Source organism: Peromyscus californicus, unplaced genomic scaffold, assembly GCF_007827085.1.
Source record: "Peromyscus californicus insignis strain IS unplaced genomic scaffold, ASM782708v3 Scaffold_9__1_contigs__length_137607984, whole genome shotgun sequence".
NCBI classification, from domain to species: Eukaryota; Metazoa; Chordata; class Mammalia; order Rodentia; family Cricetidae; genus Peromyscus; species Peromyscus californicus.
The window spans coordinates 63750654-63776312 of NW_026294617.1; the positions used below are offsets into that span (position 1 = coordinate 63750654).

Consider the following 25659-nt stretch of genomic DNA (forward strand, 5'->3'; position numbering starts at 1 on the left):
ACTGGGCAGTCTCAAGTTCATTTTCAGAGTCAATTCTTTCCTTTACTAGCTTATTCCAAAGAGCAACTTAGCCCTCCCTCTCTCCTGGGCTCTCACTCAGACCACGCACTCAGGAGCCCTGGCCTTGCTTGCAAACTGCTTTGTGTTTTCATACAATGGACTAAACATTGTGCTGCTTTAGGTCCAGCTTACTTGAAAACTGACTTTTGCCTTCTGATCTAATTCTGTCGGGTGCCACAGAAGCATTACACTTCTAAAGGCGCTGTATCCAGGTAACGTACGAAACCTGGACATGGGAGAAGCCAGGGATTTAGAAAGCACAGCAAGAACATCAGGGACTCACCGACCTCCCTTCTACAGCTGATCAGACTCCTGGCCATACCAAAGACACCGACTTCACACCACCAGGCTCCTCAGAAAGGCAAGGACACAGGGTCTGATCAAATCTGCCAGGGATGCTTCCTTCTCTCAGCAGGAGGCGGGGGTGGGGGTGGGAGGTGGGGGTGGTTCTAACACGCTTTCTAGGGGGAAGAGGGCTTAGGGTGCTCTGCAACCCATCACCTTCATGCCATCATAGCTCTGTGCTGGGACAGGTGTCTACCGCCAAATGGGCTAAGATGAAGAAACCAGACTGACAGTCCCGGAAACCAGAACCAGGAACCAGAAAGCACAGCGGCAGCATGGCCGCCCAAGCCGGGTCAGATTCCCCACCTCACATTGTCACATTGTCCTCTGAACCATCATCACAGGGGGTGGGGGTGGGGCAACAGGGGGCCTACTCCCACCCCCAGCCTTTTCACTCCAGTAATCAAGAACAAACTCTCTATTCGCCTGGGGCTCTTCCTTATTCCAAGTACCCTTTGAGCACTTTTATGGGGCAGTTAAACTTTACAGCAGCCGCTGGCTCACAACCGTTCCCACATTTCTGAATGGATCTGTTTATGACAAATCCACTGTGCCTTCCCTTTGAAAATGCTAAAAGATATTAACTCTTTCAGAAGGGGTCCGCCGAGGTGCGCAGGCTCCAGAAACCCCACTGTGGCAGCCGCAAGCTGTGAACAGCTGCATTGGACCAGTGAAAGGCTGAGTCCCGGGAGCATGTGGGGGGGAAATGTCTGCTGCTCAGCCTCAGTGATGCTGCTTGGGTGCCAGATCTGCCTTTTCCTCCCCCTAGTTCTGGGCTTTCTCTCCTTCCCCACCTGGGTGGACCAGGCTCATAGAAGCTTTCTGGGAAGGTCTCGGAGGACTAGTCTTTTCCTCTGTCTTTGCAGACAAGAACTGAAAACCGGTGACACCCAGCTAGGAACTCAGTCACAGCTTGTCTCCCTCCCTGCCCAAGATTAGCCAGCCAGCCCAGAGAAAGACTCATCACAAAGGGGAAGTTCTTACCTGGCTTCCATAACGGCCACTCCTGGGCATCAGAGACCGGCCCAGCCTCCTCAGCACTAGGGACTCTGGCTCCCTTTTGCCCTCAGACAAATGAGCCCATTATAGTCATCAGACTGTGAGTTAAAGGGTGGCCCTTAGAAAAAAAATATAAACAGCCTGTCAGTTCAGGCCAAGGGGAGGGAGGGGCTGTGGTATCAGGGGACAATGGGAGCCAATGATCAGCCACTTTGAGCTCTGTTTGCTTAAGATATTGTGTTTCACCCTGAAGCAGGGGAGACAGGGAGTAAGGAACCCTGAACAGGAAGGGCAGTGCCTTTTTTTAAATTGAGTTTCTCTTTCCTTCTGACCTTTAACAACTGTCTTCATAGGGGTAATCCCCTCAAGTATGGCACAAGTGTGAATCCTACTGTAGAAACCCAGACTATTCCTGACCTCAGAATGCAGAGGGGCCCCAAGAGAATGCTTCTCCCTCTAAGTGAATACTTATCCCTCCAAATCAATGCTTCTCTCTCCAAATCAATGCTTCTCTCTCCAAGTGAATGCTTCTCCCTCCAAATCAATGCTTCTCTCTCCAAATCAATGCTTCTCTCTCCAAGTGAATGCTTCTCCCCACAAGTCAATGCTTCTCCCTCCAAATCAGTGCTTCTCTCTCCAATCCACCCACCTGCTACAACTCCTTCCACTCTTCCCCATTCTCAGTGCCCAAAATGATAGCTCTTTGTCCGATTCATGATACGCTGGTGTGCTGGGTCTCAATTTCCAAGTACCCAGAGGAAAGCTTTAGCTATAAGCACTACGTAGACATGCAGTCCACACCCACACTGATTGGGCTGCCACGGCTAGGGTGGGGGGTGGGGCGGAACAAGATCTCCCTTATCTCTCAGCACCCATCTATCAGCTCAGTGGGAGGTTGGACCCGGTGGTGGAGAGCAACTTGGATGTACTAACTCTCCGGAGGGACAGGATCAAGCTCTGGATGACATGAAGCCTGCACAGCCTTACTGTGTGTTGCAGAAGGTTCTCGTGTGTGCCTTAGAGACACGCTTCCCACAGAGGCTGAGGATGGGAGTGGTGGCCGAGGACTGCTGGCAGCTCATTGTGCCGGGAGTCTCTCACCTCGTAGTCCCCTAAGGTCAGGGCTGGCAGAACCCAGAGGAATTCAGGACTTAGACCTATCTTCAGCTGCCTTGCCCGTGGCCACAGGGAAGGCCACTTCACTTCATGTCAGACCCTGTAGGGGTAGGTTGTTAAGAGGATCTCTCTCACAGGGATGTCTGGGTCCCTCAGCCTCAAATCCAGGGCTCCTTCAAGGAACACCAGCAGACACATGCATGGGAGAGGAAAGGGTTTGGTGGAGGTGACATCTCTCGTCCAGTCAAGGAACAAAGCTCATCAGTGCGGACCACTCCCAGAGGCGGCTCCCTCCTCTTCCACTGTAGTGTGCAAATCCACCTGTTCTGGACCTTCCCTATGCATGGATGAACACTGAACATCTCCGGTGGCCTCCAGCACAGATGTACCCACCATTCCTCTGCTTGACCCAAAGACAAGGGCAGGTGAGGTAGCCCGGGCTTCTTTCATTGAAACCGAGGTTTCCTAGCACCTTCAAGTAATGGCTGCCCCCCATCCTGGCACAGTCCTCTGCTGTTTGGCCCTGACTCTGTGGACTTTGGTGATCAAGGAAGGCCCTCGGCGTTCTAGATGAAGAGATCAGGGAGTTCTAGTGAATCATTGATAAACCCGGCAGTTTCCGAGCAAGTTTCCGAGCAAGCCTCCTGGGCAAGCACCACGTCAGGTCTGCTGTGTTAGCTTTCTTATTGCTGTGACGAAGTACTAGACAGAAATGACGTGAAGAAGTTTTTTGTTTGCCTCGGGGTCTCAGAAGAGTCGGCCCACAGTTACTTGGCCCCACGGACTATGACAGAACATTGAGGTGACAGGAACATAAGGCTGCTTACCTCCTGGTATATGGGAAGCACCAAGAGAGGAAGGGACCAGAGAATGGATATAACCTTCAAAGTTCTGACCCTAGCTAGGCCCATTCTCCCCAAATAGTGCCACCAGCTGGGAATAAGTATTCAACACATAAACCTGTGACAGGTACCTCATATCCAAAACTTAATTCCTGCGTAGCTCTTTACCCTGGTAAATGAGCAGGTGGTCTGTTTTTATTGCCGATTCAACATAACCAAGAATTGCCTTGGAAGAGGAAGTCTCAACTGTCTGGATCAGACTGGCCAGCAGCCATGTCTGTGAGGAATTGTCTTGATTGCTAACTGATGTGGGAAGGCTTAGCTCACTGTGGACTGTGCCACCCCTGGGGCCTGAGCTGTGTAAGAAGGCTGGCTGAGCTTGCCTCCATGGACAGGAGTCAGTAAGCGACATTCCTCCGTGATTTCTGCTCCAGGTTCCTGCCTTGAGTTCCTGCTCCGACTTCCCTCAGTGATGGACTGTGACCTGGAAGCTTACAATGAAATAAACCCTTTCCTCATCAAAGTTAGAGGATTCTGCTCATGGTGTTTATTACAGTGAAGCACACTATCAGGCCGAGGATCGAGGGAGGTGAAAGGCCAGGCCCACACATTAACCATTGATGTCTCATTGTGTTTCCCAGGGGAGGCAAGAAGAGCTTGTGGGCAGGAACTCAAGAGCTGAAATGACCAAGGCCTAATCCATCCAGCAGGCTCTGCCCTTCAGCTCCAGCGCTCGCTCTCTCTCTCTCTCTCTCTCTCTCTCTCTCTCTCTCTCTCTCTCTCTCTCTCTCCACACATGTGTTGGGGGGGGACAACAACTGGATGCTCTTTCCAGTAATTCAGACCTGGCTGCAGTTGGTGCTCAGATCTCCCTGGGGCCGTCTAGTGCGGTATAGAGCATATGCGACATAGACAGCGTTGTACAATTATCACTTCTGGTCTGGAGCATCATTATCACTGTCACACAAAGCCCTGAATCCATACGTGCTAACCTCACCAAGCTTCTCTTCAGTCCCTTCCTACCCAGCCTTTCCTAGCTTCCAAGCTGGGTTCTATTTCTAATACTTCTTCCTTCCTTCTTTTTTCCTTCCTTCCTGCTTTCCTCTTTCCCTCCTGCTTCCATCTTTTCATCCTTCTTTCTCTTTTCCTTCCTCCCTCCCTCCTCCCTTCCTCCCCTAATGCTATGACCTTCATATATTAAAGGCAAACTAGGTTCTTTGCAGAAGGACATCTGTACCTTCAAGTCAAAAGTCGTGAGCGTCAGCTGGTGTTGGGAAGGGGTTCTAGAGGGGTTTTCTTTAGCTATGAATTAACACAAAATCCTGAGTAGATTAGAAAGGATGGTGGTTTTTGGATTATTATTTTTACAATAAGCATCAAGTGAGCCAGTGTCAGGAAACTGAAACAGGAAATGAATTGAGAATAGCGAGGAAGAGGTAACATTGAACACCCAGAGAAGACTTCTCAGGGGATTTCATCAAGAAAACACAACTTTGGAGGCTGGGGGTGTAGCTAAGTGGTAAGGTCCTTGTGTGAGATCCTACACTCCAGCCCTTGTACCACCAAATAAGGAGAGAGAGAGAGAGAGAGAGAGAGAGAGAAAGAGAGAAAGGAGGAGGAGGAGGAGGGAGGAAGGAAGGAAGGAAGGAGGGAGGGAGGAAGGAAGGAAGGAAGGAGGGAGGGAGGAAGGAAGGAAAGAAGGAAGGAAGGAAGGAGGGAGGGAGGAAGGAAGGAAGGAGAACTCTGAGCACTAAGATTGTGAGAAAGCCTGTTTCTTTCCCGGCCGTCACAGCCTTTTGGCACTGGCCTACTGCTGTCCTTAAAAGTAAAACACAGAATAATTACAGAGGCAGAGCTGTCTGTGCCCCGTGAAAAGTGTGTGGGGGGGGCATCTCTATTTTCTAAATCTCAAGCCATTCGATTATGTAATTCAGAAAAACACCCTTTGAAGACACTCACCAGCCAATTAAAATTTTGCCCTTGATCCAAAAAACTTGTGCCTTAGTTCCCCAACTCTCTGGTGACCTGAGTCTCAGCTGCCTATGGGCAGAGCTTCCCAACCCTGCCACAGCCGAAGCCCAGTCAATTTCTGGAGCCCAGTCTCCCCTAGTGGCTTACTTTCTTTTGAAGATTTTGGGGACCATGCTGGGGACAGAACCCAAGACCTTGCTAAGCCAGTACTCTACCATCGAGATGGTTTTTGTTTTTTTCCCTTTATTCTCCTTTTTTTAAGCTGAGGACTGAATCCAAATCCAGCTTAATGCTCCTTTTGTCACACAGACATTACATTCTATTTTTAAAGAAGTAAAAATAAATAAGATATTTAAGTGACGCTGTCCTAGTCTATTTGGGCTGTAATAACACAATGCCATCAATTTAGAAGGTAAAACACAACATGGATTTTTTTCTTTTTTGCTGTTGTTGTTTTTGAAGACGTGGTTTTTCTGTGTAGCCCTGGCTGTCCTGGAACTCACTATGTAGATCGAGCTGACCTTGAACTCAAAAAGATCCTCTTGCCTCTGTCTCCCAAGTGCTGGGATTAAAGGCGTGCATCACCATGCCCAGCTCAACATGAATTTCTTCTGCTTTAGGAAGCTGGGAAGTCCAAAATCAAGGTTCTGGCAGATTCCATGACTGCTGGGAGCCGCTTTAACAGACAGCTCTCTTCTTGTGACTTCACATGGCAGGAGAGCAAAGGGGAGCTTGGGTATTTTCAAAGTCATGTATGGATATGTGTGTTGTGAGTGTGTGTATGTGTGTGTGTGTCCTGTGCACATGAATGCAGTGCCCATGGGAGGCCAGACGTGGTGTCGGATCCCTTGGAGTTGGAGTTACAGGCAATTATGTGCTATCTGACATGCTTGCTGGGAATTGAGCTTGCAAGAGCTTTCCCTGGGCCACCTCTCCTGCCCCTTGCTTGTCTTTTACAGGGACACTAACTAATTCTATTTGCTGTATGTGAATGGAACCTCTCTTGTCTAAGCTGGGCAGTCTGGAGCTTTAATTATCCATAGTCAGAGCTTTCCTTGACCAGTGAAAAAGGGCATGATTTTATGTTTGGCTTTTTGTATCCCACCTGATTATTCTGAGATTGATCTGTGTTGTTTGGTATATTAAATAGCCTTGTCTTTATGGCCAAGTGGTGTTCCAGTACATGAGCATATGGATTTGTTTATTTACTTCTCAAAGGAGTTTTGTTAAGTCATTTGATAATCCAAGATTACGCTAATTTCCTGGGAATCCGTTTCTCTCCAGCTTTCCCTCTTTGCTTTTGCCCTTCCTCTCCTCCAGCTTTCATTTGTGTTGGCCCAACCCACAATTCCTTGGTTGGCTTAAGCCATTGGTCCAAAGCTGGCTCCTGAATGACATGAAGAGGAGTCCTTCTGAGTCACTGGTTACATTTTAATTTAGCTCAGTCAACCTGCGCAGTCAGCCTCCCCTGAGCCTCCCCTGAGCCTCCCCTGAGCCTCTCTCTGCGTATCTGGCCCCTATGTCCCTGCTGCCTTGCACACATTCCTCTTTTTATTTCTTTGACTGCTTTCAAGTCTCCCATACCATCTCTCCTACAGTTGGATGGAATCCTCTACCTCTTCTTCAACATCCAGAAAGCTCTCTGTGGTTGCTGGAACCCAAATCTGTCCAGTCTTGTGTGTGTGCTGAGTACACTTCAGTTATGTAATCGACAGTAGGCAGCCTGGTGAAATTTGAGATCAAAGATGAAGGATAGCTGCCCCATATCAGCTGTTGATCTGGTGCTGTGTCTGGTTGTTTGGCCATAATTTCAGGACAACAATGGTTCTACCTCATATGACTGTCATGAGGATTAAGAGAAGTTCATTTGTCAATACTAAGTACAATGTTGGGGGAAAAAATGTTAACTATATAGTAGATGGGATTAGTATCTAGAGTACGTAAAGAGCTATAAAAATTAAACACAAAAACTTCCAAAATCATCCAATCTATAAATAGCCAATGAACAGAATAGTTTTCAAAAGAAGAGGTACAAATGACCAATAAATATTTAGAAAATTTGTGAAATCCTTAGGAAAATGCCAATTCCATCCCACCCATTTGGGATGGCTGTCATCAAGAAACCAACAAAAGCTGGTAAGGATATAGGAAAGAGGAGCCTTGGTGCATCCTGATGGGAACACAAAGTGATGCAGCCTCTGTGGTCCTCAGTGTGGAGTTCCTCAAAAACCTAAAAATAGAACTACTGAGCATGTTCCCCAAATTAACACACCACAGAGACATGCATGCATCCATGCTTATTGCTGCACTATTCACAATCAGGATAGAATGAGTCTAGATGCCCACCCCCACCTGGAGGGATAAAGAAAATGTAGTGCGTATGTGCAGTGGAAGTTATTCATCCACCAAGGAAAATCAAGTCATGACATTTACAGGAAAAGGATGGAGCCAGAGATTGTTGCATTGAGCAGGACGAACCAAAGTAAGAAAGAGGAATGCCACATATTTTCTCTCATTTGTGGACTAGACATGAATTTCTCTGTGTGTGTGTGTCTCTCTGTCTCTGGTTCTCTTTCCCTCTTTCTCTGTGGGGCGTGTGTGTGTGTGTGTGTGTGTGTGTGTGTGTGTGTGTGTGTGTGTGATAAAAGTACAAGGGGAGCCATGAAAGGGCAGAAAGAGAGCTTAAGGGAGTGGAGAAGGAGGGAAAAAGGGAACGAAAATAATCCCTGTGACACGGAAGCAGAATTGGGGACTGTCTGGGAGTAGGGGACCAGCGGAAGGGGGTGGCAGAAAACAGGGGGGAAGGAGATGAATAAGAAGAAAAATTAGTTTTTGAAAAGTCCATGTTTATATCTAAAATGTAAAGTAACAGTGTACTCAATAAAAGGGAGGGTGTTCTCTGCTCTCCTGATTTCCTTGTAGGACAAACTGGAAGAAATTAGGCCTGATCTGCAGCATGATGACATCAGCTATGTTTGTGGGAGAAATCTTCCACCTGGAGAGGCTTGCTACCTCCTCCACGACAGACTGTGTGACCCTGGGTCTCAGAAACTACTGAAGCCAAGGAGCATGTGAATAAAATAATCCTCCACCTGTCTGTCTGTCTGTCTGTGCTATGAAGATGCAAACCAAATGATGGAAAAATAAGAATAGCATTACCAAAACATTATAAGAAAGGGAAGGAGGAAGAGGCTGGAAGGGACAGAGGAAATGGGAAGGAAGAGAAGGCAGGGGAGTTAGTCAGCGGGTTCTCCCTGCAGCTGGACACACAGCCGCAGTCTGCCCACACCCTCTCAGAGCAGAGAGTGTTGATTCCCACCCAATGCCCATGAGCCTCACTTGCGCAGCCATGCATTTCTCATCGAGATGTTTTCCATCTAGAACTTTCCATGCCTCTCAGTATGGTAGATTTTGAGTTTGTTTTGTTGCTGTTCCCTGGTGCTTAGATTAATCCTAGGACTTCATGTATCTGTGTTATGTTTCGAAGCATCCCGTGGGTGGTGGCTGTTGAATTTAGCTTTTTCTTCTTGTCTGGGATGACCCTTCCACCCTGGAACCATGTTTGTGCTGTGTGAGCCTGCTCATGGTCTACCCAAGCTAAGATAATAATTTTTCTCTGGGTCTAGTCCAGGGTGATTGGAGGCCAGCGGAGGATGCCTGTTCTATCACTCTCCTCTGTATTCCCTAGAGACATGGTCTTTCACTGAACCTGGAGCTAGGGTGACAGGAAGTGGAAAGCCAGGCCAGAGGCAGGGGCCAGATAGAACCTTCAAAGGCCCACCAGTGACCATCTTCGGTCAGCCAAGCACTACCTCCCAAATGTCCCACAGCCTCCCACCCCACCCCAAACCTCCATCAAAGTACCAGCAGGTCAGGGAACAGGCATTCTCAACATGACCCTGTGGGAAATTTCAGAATCAAACCATAACAGCTTCTATACAAGGGTCTTACTGGGTATCACAAGAAGCAAGCAATACTCTAGTTAGAGAAAATGGCCAGCACAAATGCAATCACATATGAGGGAGTGACTATAAATAAAGTGAGTGTGCAGGAGTGACAGGTGGTGGGTCTGGAGGGCAGGGCCAGCTCAGGAAAAGAGTTTGGGTTTCCTGGTTATAAAACTTGGAGTTTCAGAAATGAAATTGTGCCTTTTCTGGGGGCTCTTACAGTAAAGCCAGCTTCCCTCTGTGAATGCAGAACACAAAAATGCACTGAAAAGAATAGTCGTTCTACCTTCCAAGGCTGGTCATAGACTCTGCACACAAAGGAGGGATGTCAATCACTCCATACCATGTGAAGAGACACCGTGACCACAGCAACTCTTAATAAGGTGCTTACAGTTTCAGAGTTTTAGTCCATTATCATCATGGCAGGAAGCAAGGCAGCATGCAGACAGACATGGTGCTGGAGAAGGAGCTGAGAGTTCTTACATTTTGGCTCACAGGAAACAGGAAGTGATTTGTCTCACTGGGTGTGGCTTGAGCATACATGAGTCCTCATAGCCCGCCTCCACAGTGATACACTTCTTCCAACAAGGCCATACCCACTCCAACAAAGCCACACTTCCTAATAGTCCCATGCCCTTTGGGGGCCATTTTCTTTCAAACCACCACACCATGAAGCCTTAGAGTGCCAGGTTACCTCCATCATGGAAACTGGGCAAAGAGGTGGACAGAAGGCTGATGGGCTGATATGTGTCCCAGGTGTGTGTGGTATTACAGAAAGGGGTAAGTGTGCAGATGCTCTGCAAAGCGCGTTTATCTCACTGAACCTCTTCAAAGCAGGCTGCAGGCTGCCAGTCTTTCTTTGCCCTCAGATAGGATCCTAGGTGGAGCCCTAGTGTTTTAAGCCTATTTAGGTTTCTAAAAGTCTTCTAAACATTTAAACTCTAAAAGCAGAATCTCATTTCAGCACTTTAAAAGACTTCTACAACCAAAACAAAGCAATCAAAGTAAGAAACTGATAAATAGGACTTTAATAAAATTAGATGTTTGCTCATTAAAGGTACTGGCCAAAAAAAAAAAAAAAAAAAATGAAAAGGCAAGTCACAGACTGAGAAATCTATTGGTGCCATTCAGAATCATATTATTCATTAAGAAAAATTTGAAGAAAGGGGCTGCTGGGTGTGGTGTCGCACACCTTTAATGCCAGCACTCGGTAGGCAGAGGCAAGTGGATCTCTGTAAGTCTGAGGCCAGCCTGGTCTATATTGTGAGTCCCAAGACAGCCAGAGCTACATAGGGAGACCCTGTCTCAAAAGGGGAGGGCAAGCCGGGCGGTGGTGGCGCATGCCTTTAATCCCAGCACTCGGGAGGCAGAGCCAGGCAGATCTTTGTGAGTTCGAAGCCAGCCTGGTCTACAAAACGAGTTCCAGGAAAGGCGCAAAACTACACAGAGAAACTCTGTCTCGAAAAACCAAAAAAAAAAAAAAAGGGGGGGGGGAGGGCAATATTTGAACGAGTATTTCATAAAAGAAAATATAGAAACAGTCAAAGAGACAAATGATAAGATATGTATTAATCATTACTTATAAAAATCAGGTGCCACTATACATCCACAACGTGGCTAAAACTTAAAAAACCCAACAGTGCCAGGAGTTGGCAAAGCTGTGGGTCACTGGAATTCTTCCATATGGCCAGGGAATATAGCATGGCACACCCACTTAAGGAAGGACACTTGTACAGTGTTTTATAAAGGCAAACATCCTGGGTCCTAGGAATGTCTCTCCTATCCACTTAATTAGGATAAATGAAAACACAGCTAGGTAGTCCTTAGATATGTTAATAGCCCAAATCTAGAAGGGAGAGGCTAATGCAAACCAACTCTCATACATCCACACTCAGGAATAAAGCTAAGCTACTGATACACACACTAGGAACACAGTTCCAAAGCAAGCTGAGGGAAGGAGCCAGCCACAAGAACGTGCACTGTTTAGTTGCAATTATAGAAAACCCAAGCAAATGCTAACTGGCTGCCTGCATATGTCCGTGGTACAGTGCTTGATGAGCATTCACAGAACCTTGGGCTTCATCCGACAATTAAGTCAGGTGTGGTAGAACGTACCTGTAGCCCCCGGGTCCCTGAGAGGCTAAGAGAGAAGGATCCCTTGAGCCTAGAAGTTCAAGGCCAGTCGGGGCAACACGAATAGAGTCTGTCAAAAGCAAAGCAATCGGCAGTGGCAGAAGACACAGGACAGTGGTTCCGAAGGGAGAGAGGCAGGCGTGATGGACATGATGGAAATGTGTGTGTGCTTTCTATTTGTCAACACTTATGAAGTGCGGGCTGAAAATGATTGTACTTGATTCTCTGTAAGTTCTGGAGCCGTCCAGGAGATGTAGAACATTCTATCCAGGCTAATAAGAGTTTCCTTCCCCACTCATCTGATTGGAACTTCTTCCCCCAGCTCTTGTAGCATTACAGCCTGAAGTGCGAGAAGAGGGAAAGGCTGATCTCTTCCCTTTTTTACAGTCTACTTCCCCTTCCCATTGCTCAGGGTTTCCTTCCTTCTTGAGTTGGCTCAAGGACTCGACTGTCATGTCCTTGGGTACTGAGATAATAGGATGTTTGTTCAGAACCTGACAGATGTGTCTGAGGTTGGCATATAGTCTCCTGAAAATCTCTGGGGCCTTTGAGATGGCTCTACTCTGAACCTCCTATTGAAATACCTGTGATGTGTCTCCATTTTTCTGGCTGACATTGACCCTCAGTGTCTGGCCCTCCAGGAGTCTGTCTCATTAGGATTTCCTCTGTCAGATCCAGTCACTCTCTTTACAGCCCCCTTGAGTGCGACCCTTGAAATGGCCCCGAATGGCCCCTCAGAGGAGGTTTGGTTGGTCTCTGTTAAACTGTCTTCTTGCTCACAGCTGGACAACAAGATGGCTCCTGAACCAGCCTTCTCCAATCCCCCCTTTCCTTCCTCTCTTGGCAGTCACGTGTTCTGCCAATCTCCAGAATGAAAACCAAGATCTCTCGGTGGTCCTCTTGGTGTCTCCCTTGGTGGGGAGAGAGTACCCCTCCATCTGAGTTAAGACAGACACACAGACACCCTTTTCCAAGGAAGCCCTCAAGGTAGGTAATAGTTTTAGAGTCATAAAAGAGTTACTGACCACTCCACAAGTGAGTCCTTCATGGTGGATTTAACTTTGCTTTGCACCTAATTTTTCTCCACCTTAGAGCCCCCACTTTACAGGGAAAATTATTTTGCATTATTCTAGTCTCTCTGTGTGTACTTTGCATGTGCCTGTGTGTGCACAGGTACATATGCACGTATGTGCATCTGTGTGTTTGTATGAAGGCCAGAGATCAAGGTTAGCTGTCTTCCTCAATTTCTCTCTATTTTTTGAGACACAGTGTCTCAATGATCCAGAGCTCATTGATTTGGCTAGACAGGTTCTTCCCTGTCACCACCTCCCCAGTGCAGGGTCACAGACACTCACCACACCTGGCTTTTGATGTGGGTTCTGGGGCATTGGACTCAGGCCTTCATACTTGCGTGGCAAACACTTTACTAAGACATCTTTTCAACCCTTGCTTTTTTGAGACAGAATCTCATTATAGAGTGTTCATTGGCCTCAAGCTAACGATTCTCCTACCTTAGCCTCCCAAGTGCCTGCATTCACTTCCATTACTGTATCCAAACACCAGAGATAATCAACTTACAGAGAGGTGGACTTTTGCTAACGGTTCTGGAGATTTTGGTTCATGGTCAGTTGGTCCTATTGCTTTGGGGCCTGTGGTGAGGCAACGTATTAAGTTGGGGAGTGAGAGACGGGCAAAGACTCTTAGCTCATAGTTGAGAGGAGAATAAGAAGGAAAGGAAGGGCCTGGGGTCCCAGACACTCCTTCAGACCGTGTTTGGGTTTCTCACCCACAGCACTGGTGGTATTTGGGGGTGTATAATTCCATTAGGAGGCACCCCCCAGTAACCTAAGATCACTCACTGGGCCCCACCTTCCAGTGCCACTGTGGAGACTAAGCCTTAGCACCTGGGCCTCTGCAGGGACATTTGAGATCCAGCCTATAGCAATCAAGGAACGAGTGCTCTGGAACTGTACATACCGTTGAACAAATATCTGACACTCCATGAAAATATTGTTCAACAAACAGATATGCAAAATCATCACATGTATGTATCATATGATACAGTGACAGATCTTTGGTGTTCTCTTCATACAGAGGTTTCTCTTCCTCGACATATGTTCTATGAACATGATTTGCGTTTTTAACATTGGATTTTCTTTTGTAGTACATAAGCACCTTCTGCTGTTTTGTGGTGAGGGGATTATACTGGAAACTACTTTTTACTGGAGAGTATCAATACGTATGATGTCATCATTTTGTTTTTACACCGCTAATGGCTTATGTAGCAAGAATCTTAAAAGTTCTTATTAATAAAATCAAACCTGAGCCAGATATTGGGGTGAATGCTGGAAGATCAAAGAAGCAGAACAAGCCACAGCTTCCTCACCTCTCCAGTTCCTCAACTGATCCTGTTTCCTCAGACTGGAAACCTCTGTGTCCTTATCCAAATGAATCTCAGCTGAACTGCTTCTCGAAAGCCTGAAAGCTTAACCAGCTCTAGTTCCTGGTCCTCATGTCTTATATACCTTTCTGCTTTCTGCCATCACTTCCTGGGATTAAAGGCGTGAGTCACCATGCCTGGCTGTTTCCAGTGTGGCTTTGAACTTACAGAGATCTGGATGGATCTCTGCCTTCCAAATGCTAGGATTAAAGGCGTGTGCTACCATTGCCTAACCTCTATGTTTAATATTGTGGCTGTTCTGTTCTCTGACCCCCAGACAAGTTTATTAGGGTGCACTATATTGGGAACACAATATCACCACAGGTTTATGCTTTCTTCAGCACATCTTCCCTGTGCAGACGAAGCTTGCTCCGTCCCCTCCCCTCCTGGCGAGCCCTTCACTACCATCTGGAAGAACAGTCCTTTGACTATTAAGACAGGGGAGAAGATGTGGCTTGAGGACATGGAATAGGCTCAGCTCAGGCTTGGGGAAGCTGTACTTCTTGGAGGACTTGGCAGCCCAGACGATACTTGGCAAGAGGCTCCCAGGAATGCCGGCTGGGATCTGCGGTCCCGGGTAACTTTAGGAGATCCTGTCCCTGGAGCTCTGGTAGGACTTCTCCCTGAGTGGCACACCCAAGGACGAGGTCCTTCCAGTTCTGGGCAGACGGTGAAGTGGTTCGTTTCCACAGATTTGCCTGACATTTAGAACTGTGACCTGAAAGCCCTTGAAAACACTCTGCTTTCTTTGAAAAGCTGTCTAGAGACATTCACAGCCTTGTGTTGCTCTCTCTAGTTACTCAGTCACACAATGGTAAAGCCAAATGTAACCTAAGAGATCATTACATCACAAGTAGATAAACTGAGACCCAAGGACATGAAAAGACCCAGTTCCCATACTCTGCCATGCTCCAGATGCCCCCTCAGACTGCGACTGGGTTTCTCACCCTCCACACTGTTGACATTCTGGGGTGAATAATCCTGTGTTTGAGGCTGCTGTGGGCATTGCGAGATGTTGAGCAATGTCCCTGGCTTCTACTTTCTCAATTTCTGTAGCACTTCCCACTGGGTCCATCACTCTTGATAATCCCAAATACCTCCAGATGTTGCTAGATGTCCACAGATGACAAAATCACTGCTTTCTCAGAACCACTAGTCTGGCAGTTTCCTGTACTTCTGCGCATAAGAAAGGTCAAGTTTAATAACAACTATCTGTGCACCTTCACAACCTCCCAATCAGTGCCTGCCTAACCAGACCCAATGTTCGTCACTGGACTCATCCCGAGAGGAGTCAATCCTGGCTATGGTTAACTGGCTCTTAGGAGTCCTGAAATCATCTTCTGATTCTCTGGTTCTCCTTGGGAAGTTTCCCGTGTGCTTGTGCATGTGTGTCTGTGCATGTGTGCATGCGTGCGTGCATGCGTGTGTGCGTGCAAGTATCTGTTGTTTCTCCAAGTCCTTATGAGTCTTTTGAGAGTGGAGGTGCACCCCCTTTGACTGACATAACTCATCCCAGGATGGTCCCTACCACTAAGTACACTGCCAGGGATGGATCAGAAACTCGGTGCCTGCCGCTGGATAATTAACTCTTCAGTAAAGCTTTGCCTTGGCTCTTTTTCTGCAGTGCTGAGGATGGCACTTGGGGTCTTTCATGAGTGAGGCAATTGCTCTACCACTGAGCTACATTCCTTGCCTGGCTCCTTTCAAACTGGAAGACATAGCTGAACAGGTCACAGGTGCAAATATCACTGCAGACAGAAAAGGGAGGTGCTGATGCCGGGAAACACCCCTAATTCCCCCACCTTCCCATACCCTCCCTCTGCTGCTAACTGTCCTCTCTGAGGCCGAACCCTCCGGGTTGTATGGAGACTGCAGGAGGCTATGCTGGGTATAGTCAAGCCAGGGAGCTTTTAAAGGCTCTACGGTCAAGGTTACTTTTGTTTTCTTTAAGTAAGCTTAGAAATGGAGCCAAAAGGCCACTGCAGTGGACACGAACATGTGAGATTCCCAAGTCAGGGTCTGTGGCTCTTCATACTCCTCTTCCTCCTTGCTAAGCACTGAATGTTTTGTTCCTATCATGCACATCAAACCCTAAGTCCTGGTGAGGCTGTATTTAGAGATCAGAAGTCATTAAGTTAAGTGAGGTCTGAAGGACGAGACTCCAGTCCAATGGGATTACTGTCAGAAGGGACACTAGAGAGCTTGCCCCTTTTCCTTTGGTCTCTGCCTTCCCCATCTTCCCTCTTCCCTCCTTTTAGCCCTCCCTTCCTCCCCCCTCCATGAACAGGAAACACCAGAGGAAAGGCTCTGTGAGCACACCGTGAGAAGGTAGAATGTGGCCACTGTAAGCCCAGAAAGAGCATCCTCTCCAGGAAGCACACTGGAGCCCAGACCTCAGACTTCAGCTGCCAGAATTCTGAGAAAGTAAACATCTGTTGTTAGGTCACCTTGCCTGTGGTGCCTGGCCAAGGCAGCCCTAGCTGACTCAGATATGCCTCTGTCTCCCGGGCTGGCATCCTTCCCAAGGTGAAGGTCCTTGACCCCCCATGTCTCTCCTGAAATCCATCCTGATAAAGCTTGGCTCCCTGGTTGCCCCCATTGGCATCACATTCTTGCTCACTGGTGTGTACACCCTGACTTTCCTGTAACCTCTCTCTCTTCTAAAGATTTGTTTGTGGGACTAGAGAGATGGCTTGGTGGTTATGAGCACTGGCTGCCCTTTCAGAGGACCCAGGTTCAATTCCCAGTACCCACATGGCAGCTCACATCTGCCTGACTCCCATCCAACAGAGTCTGATGCCCTCTTCAGGACCCTTTGGGCACCAGGCATGAATGTGGTGCACAGACATACATGCAGGCAAAACATCTGCTACACATTTAAAATTTTTAATTTATTTTATGTTTATGAGTATTACGGCTCTCCCCCCGCCCTGAGTGTGTGTGTGTGTGTGTGTGTGTGTGTGTGTGTGTGTGTGTGTGTGTGTACCACTTGCATGCTTGGGGCCCACAGAGGTCAGGAGAGGGCACCAGATTTGGGGACCTGGAGTAACAGGTGGTTGTGAGCCACCATCCAGGTGCTGGGAATAGAACCTGGGGCCTCTTCAAGAGCATGTGCTCTTAACGGCTGAACCATCTCTCCAGCCCTTCTCCTGTAATCGTTGTGAAGTGGGCAAGGCTGTTGTTTTCATTTCACCACCCAGAAGGGCCAACTCACAGGTGAAGAAACTTGCCCAATTTAAGAGGGCCTGGGTGATGGGGCTGGAACCAGAAGACAGGACTGCGGGGTGCCTATGGGCCTCAGATCTACACCTGCACAGTGTGCTCTCACTGGTCCCTGCTCTAGGACCTTGGCTGGGCACCCTTGGCTCTTCCTCGCCTGCAGCTGAAGCTCATACCTGATGTCCTGTCCCTTGGATGATTCCTGGTCCAAACTCAGTTGCTCTGATCTGGTGTCCCCCCAGCCCCGCCCCCCAGCCTCTGCACACCCCAGAATGAGGCTTTGCGGTACTGCCTGCTTGGCTGTCAGGGCCAGCTTTGTTCTAAGATCGGATCCCACATTGTGCTAGATAGAGAAAATTCACCAGGAACAAGCTCCCTGTGAAATTAGACACTAAACCAGATCCCAGCCTGCTCTGAACAGATCACTCTAGGAACTGGGTAAAGGGTATGGTGAGGCTGTCTCCAGTGGTCAGAGGGTACAGGCCCATGGGGAGGAGGAAGTGTACCCCAGGCAGAGGGAAGGAAGCCGTGTTGTGGCCTACAGCAGAGCACCATGCAGATGCGGAACGAGAGGAGGCCAGTGTGCCTGGGCAGAAGGTAAGTGACAAGTTTTTCTTTGTAACCCCAAGAATTAAACTATTCTGAGACATCTAGTAGATTTGAGAAGACATACAGAAGGTCATACAATGAATATTCTATATTTGTACACATCCTAAATACTGAAAACAATCTCTTTCTACAAAATGTTAAGGCTGATGGATGCCTGCCACAAGCGGGTTTCTATTGCTGTTTTATCTTACTTTGGTTTTTTGTGGTGCTGACCATTAAATCCAGAACTTCATGAATGCCTGGCAAGTTCCTGGTCACAGAGCTACACTCCCAGCTCTGCTGCTGTTCTTTTCATGTGAATCAACTCACTAATCCCGATAACAATCCTAGGGGATATACACCGCTTATAAACGAGGAGGCCACCATCATGCTACATGAGGCAGGTGCCCGTGAACCAGTGCAATGGCCTCCAGGGTCTCCCACCTCTGTGACACAAGACACCTCTCCTGACCCCTTGTGGACAGTTAAACCTTAGGAAGCCTGGCGTGGACCCACGTCTTTACTCACCATGTCCAAGTTCTACAACCTCAAAACTTCTCCAGCATCTACAGGGCCCATACTAACCGGCTGTGGCTTTAGGAGGTGCCCATCCCCTGCATGGCACCACCACCCCTTCCCATTGAGCTTCGGAGTCAAAGACCTTCCTCCTCACCTTCTCCTGACACTTATTATCCATCTAGAGGTTCCAGCTTCCTTACCTGTAAAATGGACTGCCGAGAGCCCTCTGTGGACCTAGGTAGCAAATGGCCACTCTCAGCCCTTCTGTTTCACCTCCAAAGATGCAGAGGACATGCAAGATGAGGAGGCAAAGCTGCTAATCAGGAGTCAGCCTCACCACTCACTTCCTAGAGGATGCAGCATTTCTAACGAGCAAAGCACAAAGCCACCAGGCTCTCAGGGAAAGGCCCTACGTACTCTTTACAAGACCTTTTCCAGAGTCACGTGGGGACATCTGGGTAGGAGAAGCACAGAGCGGGAACAGGAGCCTGAGGACGCCAAGTCAAGAAGACCCCCATAGGAGCAGCTGCCATGTCTGAGCTGGATACTGAGTCCACATGCCCCTTCTGCTCTGTGTGCTATGCTGGGGCTGCAGTGCGCCCTGTCTTGTCTCTGCCTGGGAGAAGGTTTCTTAGGGTCAAATCTAAAATGTCCCCCACCAGCTAATGTTTTAAACACTGTTCCCCAGCTAGTAGTAGCCTTGTTTAGAGAGGTTGTGGAACCCTTAGGAGGTGAGGCCTGTCTGGTGGGAGTAGATACCTAAGGGGCAGGACTCTCAAGGTTATAGCTGGCTCCTACTTCAATCCTGCTTTGCGCTTCCTGACTCACAGTCATGTGAGGAGCCCCCACTGCACATGCCTGCCACCATGACTCCACCAACTGCTCCCATGCACAGGAGCTGTGCCTCCTCCTCCTCCTCCTCCTCCTCCTCCTCCTCCTCCTCCTCCTCCTCCAGCTCATCATAACTTTCCCACAATAGACTGAAATCCCACCACAACAGACTGAAAACCAAAGTCAGCCCTTCCTTTCTTGCTTCTGTCCAGTGTTTGGATCCTGGTGATTCAAAAGTAGCCAACACACAGCAGAAAGCCAGAGCCACCCTAAAACTGGGAGGTAGTAGTGTAGGGTCTCTCACAGTCAAGAAGATCAACCGTCACATGATCGTGACACTGGCGATCTCATGGCCACTTACTTATTCCTTATTCTCAGGAACCATCCTCTCATCCCAAAAACTGTAACTAGAACCCACAAAGGCTTCCCTACCATTCAGGACACTGCCTGGACAAGTAGACACTTAATATGCACAGTCACATAGTCATACTTCAGTCAAAATGGACTACACGACAGAGCTTTCATGAGTGCATAACTCAGGGGCTAGGAAGATGGTTCAGTGGTTAAGCCCTTGCTGGCAGGGGGGTGGGATTAAGGGTTCCAAAGGGGCACTTTTATAATATCTCTGGGTGAGACCACAATTTCAAAAGTTTGCCTTTTGAAGGCTCTGAGATATAGCACCAGGGAGCTGGGGCTGTGCTCCTGGCTATGTGCCAATTAGCTGCCTAGCCCCAGGCTGCCTAGAGTCTCGGGGTCCTATGGGAATAACAACCCTCATCCTAGGGATGGTAAAAGTTAATGAGGCAGCATGTGAACTGTGCTGTGTGCTGCACAAAAGACCGCACATTACCCTAAAGCAAAATTATTAAAAATGTGCCCCAAATGGGTGGAGTTAGTGAGACTCTTAATTTCTTGGGGACAAATCATTGCAGTTGTTTAACCAGTTCCACAGAGGCCAGGTTGCCTTGTTATCCTGTAGCTCTCTGAAGACAGAGCAGACCCATCTTATTCATAGATGGGTTCAGATGGAAATTGAAGGTAGCTGTCATCTCCTCGCCCACTTACATGCAACTGTGGGGTGTTCTTAGACTTGCTCATGGGATAGAGGAGCTCCAGGCTACAGTCCTCTCCAAGTTAGCCATAGGAAATCAGCAACAAAAACCTCACGAGATTGACCTGAAGAAGCATCCTTGACCCAGCACAGCTGGATGGCTTCGTTGAGGTCCCTATTCTGAGTGCTGCAGAGAGCTTCGATGACCTAAGAGTCACAGTCAAGATACTGCTACCAAGACCTTCCACACATAAATATCCCTTTAAAAACTCTCAGGTTCGGGCTGGAGAGATGGCTCAGTGGTTACAGAGGACATGAGTTGAGTTCTCAGCATTCACATGCTGGCTTACAAATATTTGTAATTCCAGTTCCAGAGGATCTGACACCTCTTCTGACCTCTAAAGGCATCAGGCATGCATGTGGGGTACTTACATACATGGAAGCAAAAACACCCAGGCACATAAAATAAATCTTAAAAACAAAACAAAACAAAACACTTTCCAGGTGTCAAACCCTTCCTCGATGAGACTGAAATGTCTGCGTTCAGCATGTGAACAAAACCTTTTCACTGTGCTAGAAGGGACTTAAGCTCCATTTTCTGTAAAACTCAAAAGGAGAAGAGGCCAGAACCAGTGCTTGAGGATGCAAGTGAAGGCACTAAAGTGTGGGCTCTGAGACACAGTATTTCCCAAGGTAAGCTCTTTGGTCAGAAGCAAATAAATGATGATATTGAAGAAAGAGTTGTGGACTGAGTCTGGGAAACCAAAAAGAATTCTTTACAACAGGACTTCTCGGGACCTTTAACATGTCTTTGTATCAGGACCTGCCAAGAAAGGGGTGTATATGGTGCAAGATTCTCAAATTTCTTTGACCAAGGATCTTTTTTCTTTTCTTTTCACTACTCCAAAAATGATACCCTTTCAATAAAATAGATTACTGCCTGCCTGGAAGTTAGCATCTCAAGGGAACAGAAAGACTGCTATTAGCATATCTATCTTTCTACAAAATAGGCCTCTGTGCCCACTATCAACTGTACAATGACTGTTTCTCCTCTTCCCGGAGCCTGGAAGCCGCCAGAAGGCCCTGGAGCCTTTTTTTTTAAACTCGATTTCACCTCAGGTTTTAAAAATAGCTTGTCCTCTTGAATAAATGCCAGATGACAGATTAATCTTTAACAATTAAAGTGGCTGGTCCATGGAGTTTGGCCTGGTCAGTGGGGTGGGAGTGTAGTCTGCCTGAAACGGCAGGACTGTAGAACACACCCCGTGGGTGCCCATCACCCACAGCAGTAACTGAGCAGCATGAATGAGGTTGGGTCAGTCTGATGCCCAGCAGAGCCTTAGGGTGAGAAGCCTTGTTGAGGCTGCCAGGTAAAAGCTGTCTTCCTGTGGGGTTTGGCTGGGTAGAGACTGTTAATTGCCCACTAGTGCCCCTCCCTTTTTCGTGGTACTGGGGCGTGAAGCCAGGGTCTTTTTTTCACACTCAGCACTGTGGAACCACTGACATTGAAGCATGCTGGTCAGGACTGTGCAGAATAAAGACATCATTGCCTGATTCCCTTGCAGCTACCTTCGGCTCTGAGGCTATTTTGGCCCAAAGAGTGTAGAAGAAAACATAAAGTGACAGTTTTGAGGAAACGTGTCTTCTAACATCAGGAACCATTTTGCTCCTCCCCCACTTTCTGCAGGCCTCCTTTTCCTGTTGGTCTGTACACAAGAGAGGTGGAAGCCAGTGGCTGAAGAGATGGAGCAGACTCCCCATCCACCTTTGGATTCCTCTTGTTTGAGAGAGAAACTAATTTCACTACTGACTAAGCAACCATTGGAAACTTTCTGTCCCAGCTTCACTGGGCCTTGACTAATATAATTGAGAGCATTAAAAAAGCTTAAAATTATAGCAAAATAACAACAACAAACAAACCAGAGAATAACATTCTGTCAACAGTCCCCCTCCCTCCCTAGCGCCCCCCCAACTCTCCTTCACTTTACAAGGAACTGTCTACACTATATCCCTTTAGTGTGCATTTCCTAAGAATAAGGACAAGAGTTCCCACACACTGGTTACTGAACCCTGGAATTTTATGGCACAATCTGTTACCTAATCTACAGTTCATAGTCCAATTGTCCCAACAATGTCCTTGCCAATCTAGGATCTAATCAAGATCATACATATATTTGTCATGTCTCAAATATCATTTTGGGGGGAGGGGCTATGTTCGGTTGGAACCCAGGGCCTCATGCATGCCAGGCAAGTGTTCTATCATTGAGTTACACTCTCAATTTCAATGAGAAAGAAAGAAACCAGACTTTGAAAGACATGCTTCATTTGCACGTGTGGCCTTCGTCACACCTACCTCCATGACTCTTAATTAAAAGGTATTTTGACTGTCATATATTTCTTCCTACGTATGAGGTATGTTGAGCACGGGGTGATTAGCAGGTGTGTCTCCTTAACCTTTCTTCTTTATGGTTTAAATGTATCCTTACTTCTCTTCCAAGTCCATGTTTCTCCTGCTGTCAAGTCAATCCTAGGCCACTGGCCAAGGAAGCTTCTTGGGCTCAATCCCCTCTGTCTGCCATGCAGTGACCTTTTACTGTGACTCCCCAAGTCTGCTTCCAAGCATGTACCCCATTCTAGGCCACTGTCACTACAATGCTGGAGAACACTACCGCATTTGGCATCATCATTTACAATGAATTCAACAACATAATGGAGTGGGAGGCAGATGCAGCAGCCATTGACTGGGAGCTGGGAGTTTGCACCATCCACGCTTCTTAAACACAGCTATTAAACAGTTGTGTGACTTGTTCTGATGCAGTGTCGATCCATACCTTGCTATGCACTTGATAAAGGTGACTTAGGACACAAGATCTGTTCTCCTTGAGAACTCATCTCGTCTGTGGTTACGCAGCAGCCAGCCTGTGGATGGTGCCTGTAGCCTTGCTGACCTCACTCCTTAGGCAGTGGCTGCGCAGCCTCACTGCAGAGACAATTCCTCGCACCCCGTACTACTACAAAGATGCGGACTTTCTAAATGAATGAAATTGGAAGATATAGGTGAGTTTGTTTCTAAAGTCACTGCCATCTGTAAGCAACTCTGGGGGAGTCCTGGAATTGGCAGGCTGGCTGTAGCCCTGTAGCTGCCTGGTCCACAGCTAACAAAGCCCTGCTCCTTTGCACACACGGGTGGCCCGTGCCTTGGCGCCATCTGTCTGGGAGGTTCATAATATCCGGCCCTCTCTCTGTGTTTACCTCAGGCCTAAAGACCCACCTCTGGGCATCAACATCAGCTGGAAAGCACATGGGAAAGGATGGATGGAGGCAAGGTTTCCTGTAAGTGAAACGTGCTGGCCACTCTTCCTCCATGCACAATGCTGCATCTTCACACTGAGTGCTAGGACCAGTCGCCCGAAGGGTAAGAGGAGAAAAACTACAAGCAGCTCCTGGTTTTCTCTGAGACCCGGAGTCAAGAGAGTGGGTTGGGAGCAGCAGGAGGCTGGGAGGTTCGGTGCAAGTGGAGCTGGGGTGCCTTAGACCCTGAGACTGCTAGCACTCTCAGAACGGGAGCCCAGCTTCCAGCCCAGCTTGCTCAGGCCGGAAGCTAGAGAACAGGTGTGGTGGAGTGCCAGCCCCCTGCATTTCTTTCCTTCAGATTTGAACTGAGAATTAGAATCCTCAGTGCCGCACCTTCCTCATCCTTCCAGCACCCCTAAGGCTTGCTCATCTGCCAGCACAGTGCAGGGAGGGTGGTGACGGGCCACACTGGCATAGGGCTTTTAAGCACTGGCTACAACTGGCTCACAGCACGACAGTAATCACTGTGCCCTGTGCCCTGTGCCCAGGTTAAAATCCACCCTCCTCCAGCTCCTGTGCATGTCAAACCCACAAGCCCTCTGGCCTCCTGCCTTGTTACAATGGCTTGGCTCTAAGTCACCAGCATGCCCTGTCTCTACACTGTGCCCTCACTGCCCCTCTCCCAGGCTCCCTTCTCTCCTGATCCTCACTACTCAGGTCCGGATGTTGCCTTTAATTTCTCCCTCACTGCCCCATCTAAAGAGCACTGTCCCTCTAGTCTCCCTCACTATCTTAAGACCACTCATCACCCCCTTGCAGATTGGACCCTGAGATTCACTTGTGTCTCCCAGCACAGGCTGGGCCAAACACATTCCATACACATCTGTGCCGAGCATGCACAAAGCTCTGGGTTTAACCCCCAGCACCACAAGGAAAGCTACTGAGAAAGAGTGTGTGTGTGTGTGTGGGGGGGGATCAGGTGGTTCAGTCCAGGGGGGGGGGATCAGGTGGTTCAGTCCATGGTTCCTTAGTCCTGAAAGATTTGGACTATGGTAAGGCAGCAGCACCTCATGGCAGGAAACACATGATAGAACAAAACTACTCTCCTCGTGGGAACCTGGATGTCCCAGCAGTGCCATGGGCTGAAGACCAACACAGGGGCCTTAGGGAGATGCTTATTCAAACCACAGCATCGGTACTCACTTTACGGACTAATTATGAATGTTATATACAAAAGAAAAGACCAAATAGGCCTAACGCAGTCCTGCCTAGCTACTGATAGTAATTACAGCTGACTTTCCTGCTATTTGGACAGCTCACCAGCAGCCCTTTACGTCATTAGAGAAAGATGTCCCCGACTGGTTAGGTGTAACTCAGTGGTAAACATGCTCTCTCTCGGCATGTGCAAGGCTGTATGCTGGATCCCCAGGACCTCAAAAGAAAAAGGTGCTGGGAAGATGACGAAGTTGGTAAAGTGCTTTCCATACAAGCATGGGAACCTGAGTTCAGATCCCCAGCACTCACACAGAGGTGTGTGCCTGTAATCCCAAGCTGGAAGGAGGAGACAGGAAGATCTCTAGGGCTTTCTGGCCAGCTAATCTAGCAGAATCAACGATCTCCAGGTTCAGTGAGAGACCCTGTTTCAAGAAATAATGTGGAGAGCAACTGAGAAAGGCACCCATTGTTGACCTCTGGTCTTCATATACTACAGAGAGAGAGAAAGAGAGAGAGAGAGAGAGATTAAAAAAGAAAGAAAGAAAAGTGTCCCTTGTTTCATTGCTCTGAACAAAAACAAGGGACAGCTGTCCCTGTGACTTGGGCTAGGTTCTGCTGTGTGGGGCTGACCTGTACAGCCATGTGTGGACCCTAAGTAGGGTTCAGAGGCCCTTCCTGATCCCAGCCAGATTTCCTGGGAGGAATAAAACCCCCACAACTTGCTGCCAGTTTGCTCTGGAGGTGGGTGTGTTCGGTAGTCAAAAGGCAGTTGCTTGGTGCCTGCCAGCCTGTGTTTAGCGGTATGAAAAACTAGCACCCATGTGGCAGATGCTTGGAAGTAGTTCCCCCTCACACACATGTGTCCACACACATGTGTTCTCTCCATCAGCCTGGGGCTCACCAGGAGGGGCCTGTTCATTTAATGCTTGTCTTAGGGTTTCCACGGCTGTGATGAAACACCACGACCAAAAGCAAGCTGGGGAGGAGAGGCTTTATTCAGTTTATGCTTCCACATCACAGTTCATCATCAAAGGAAGTCAGGACAGGGAATCAAATGGGGCAGGAACCTGGAGGCAAGAGCCGATGCAA

The 25659-nt window shown here is 48.1% G+C and overlaps 1 protein-coding gene across 6 annotated transcripts in view; it reads right to left on the bottom strand.

Moving 5' to 3' along the window:
* Trim2 (tripartite motif containing 2) overlaps nt 1-25659 on the bottom strand; it is a 159554-nt gene that overhangs the window by 114753 nt on the left and 19142 nt on the right. For 2 of the 6 annotated variants that reach the window (XM_052731845.1, XM_052731844.1), the window contains exon 1: nt 1390-1506. The exons of the other annotated variants lie outside the window; for them this stretch is intronic. In XM_052731845.1, the coding sequence (XP_052587805.1) occupies nt 1390-1419 (30 nt within the window). In that variant the 5' untranslated portion in view covers nt 1420-1506. Of the gene's footprint in view, nt 1-1389; nt 1507-25659 lie in introns of those variants that run through there. 6 annotated transcript variants of the gene reach the window in all.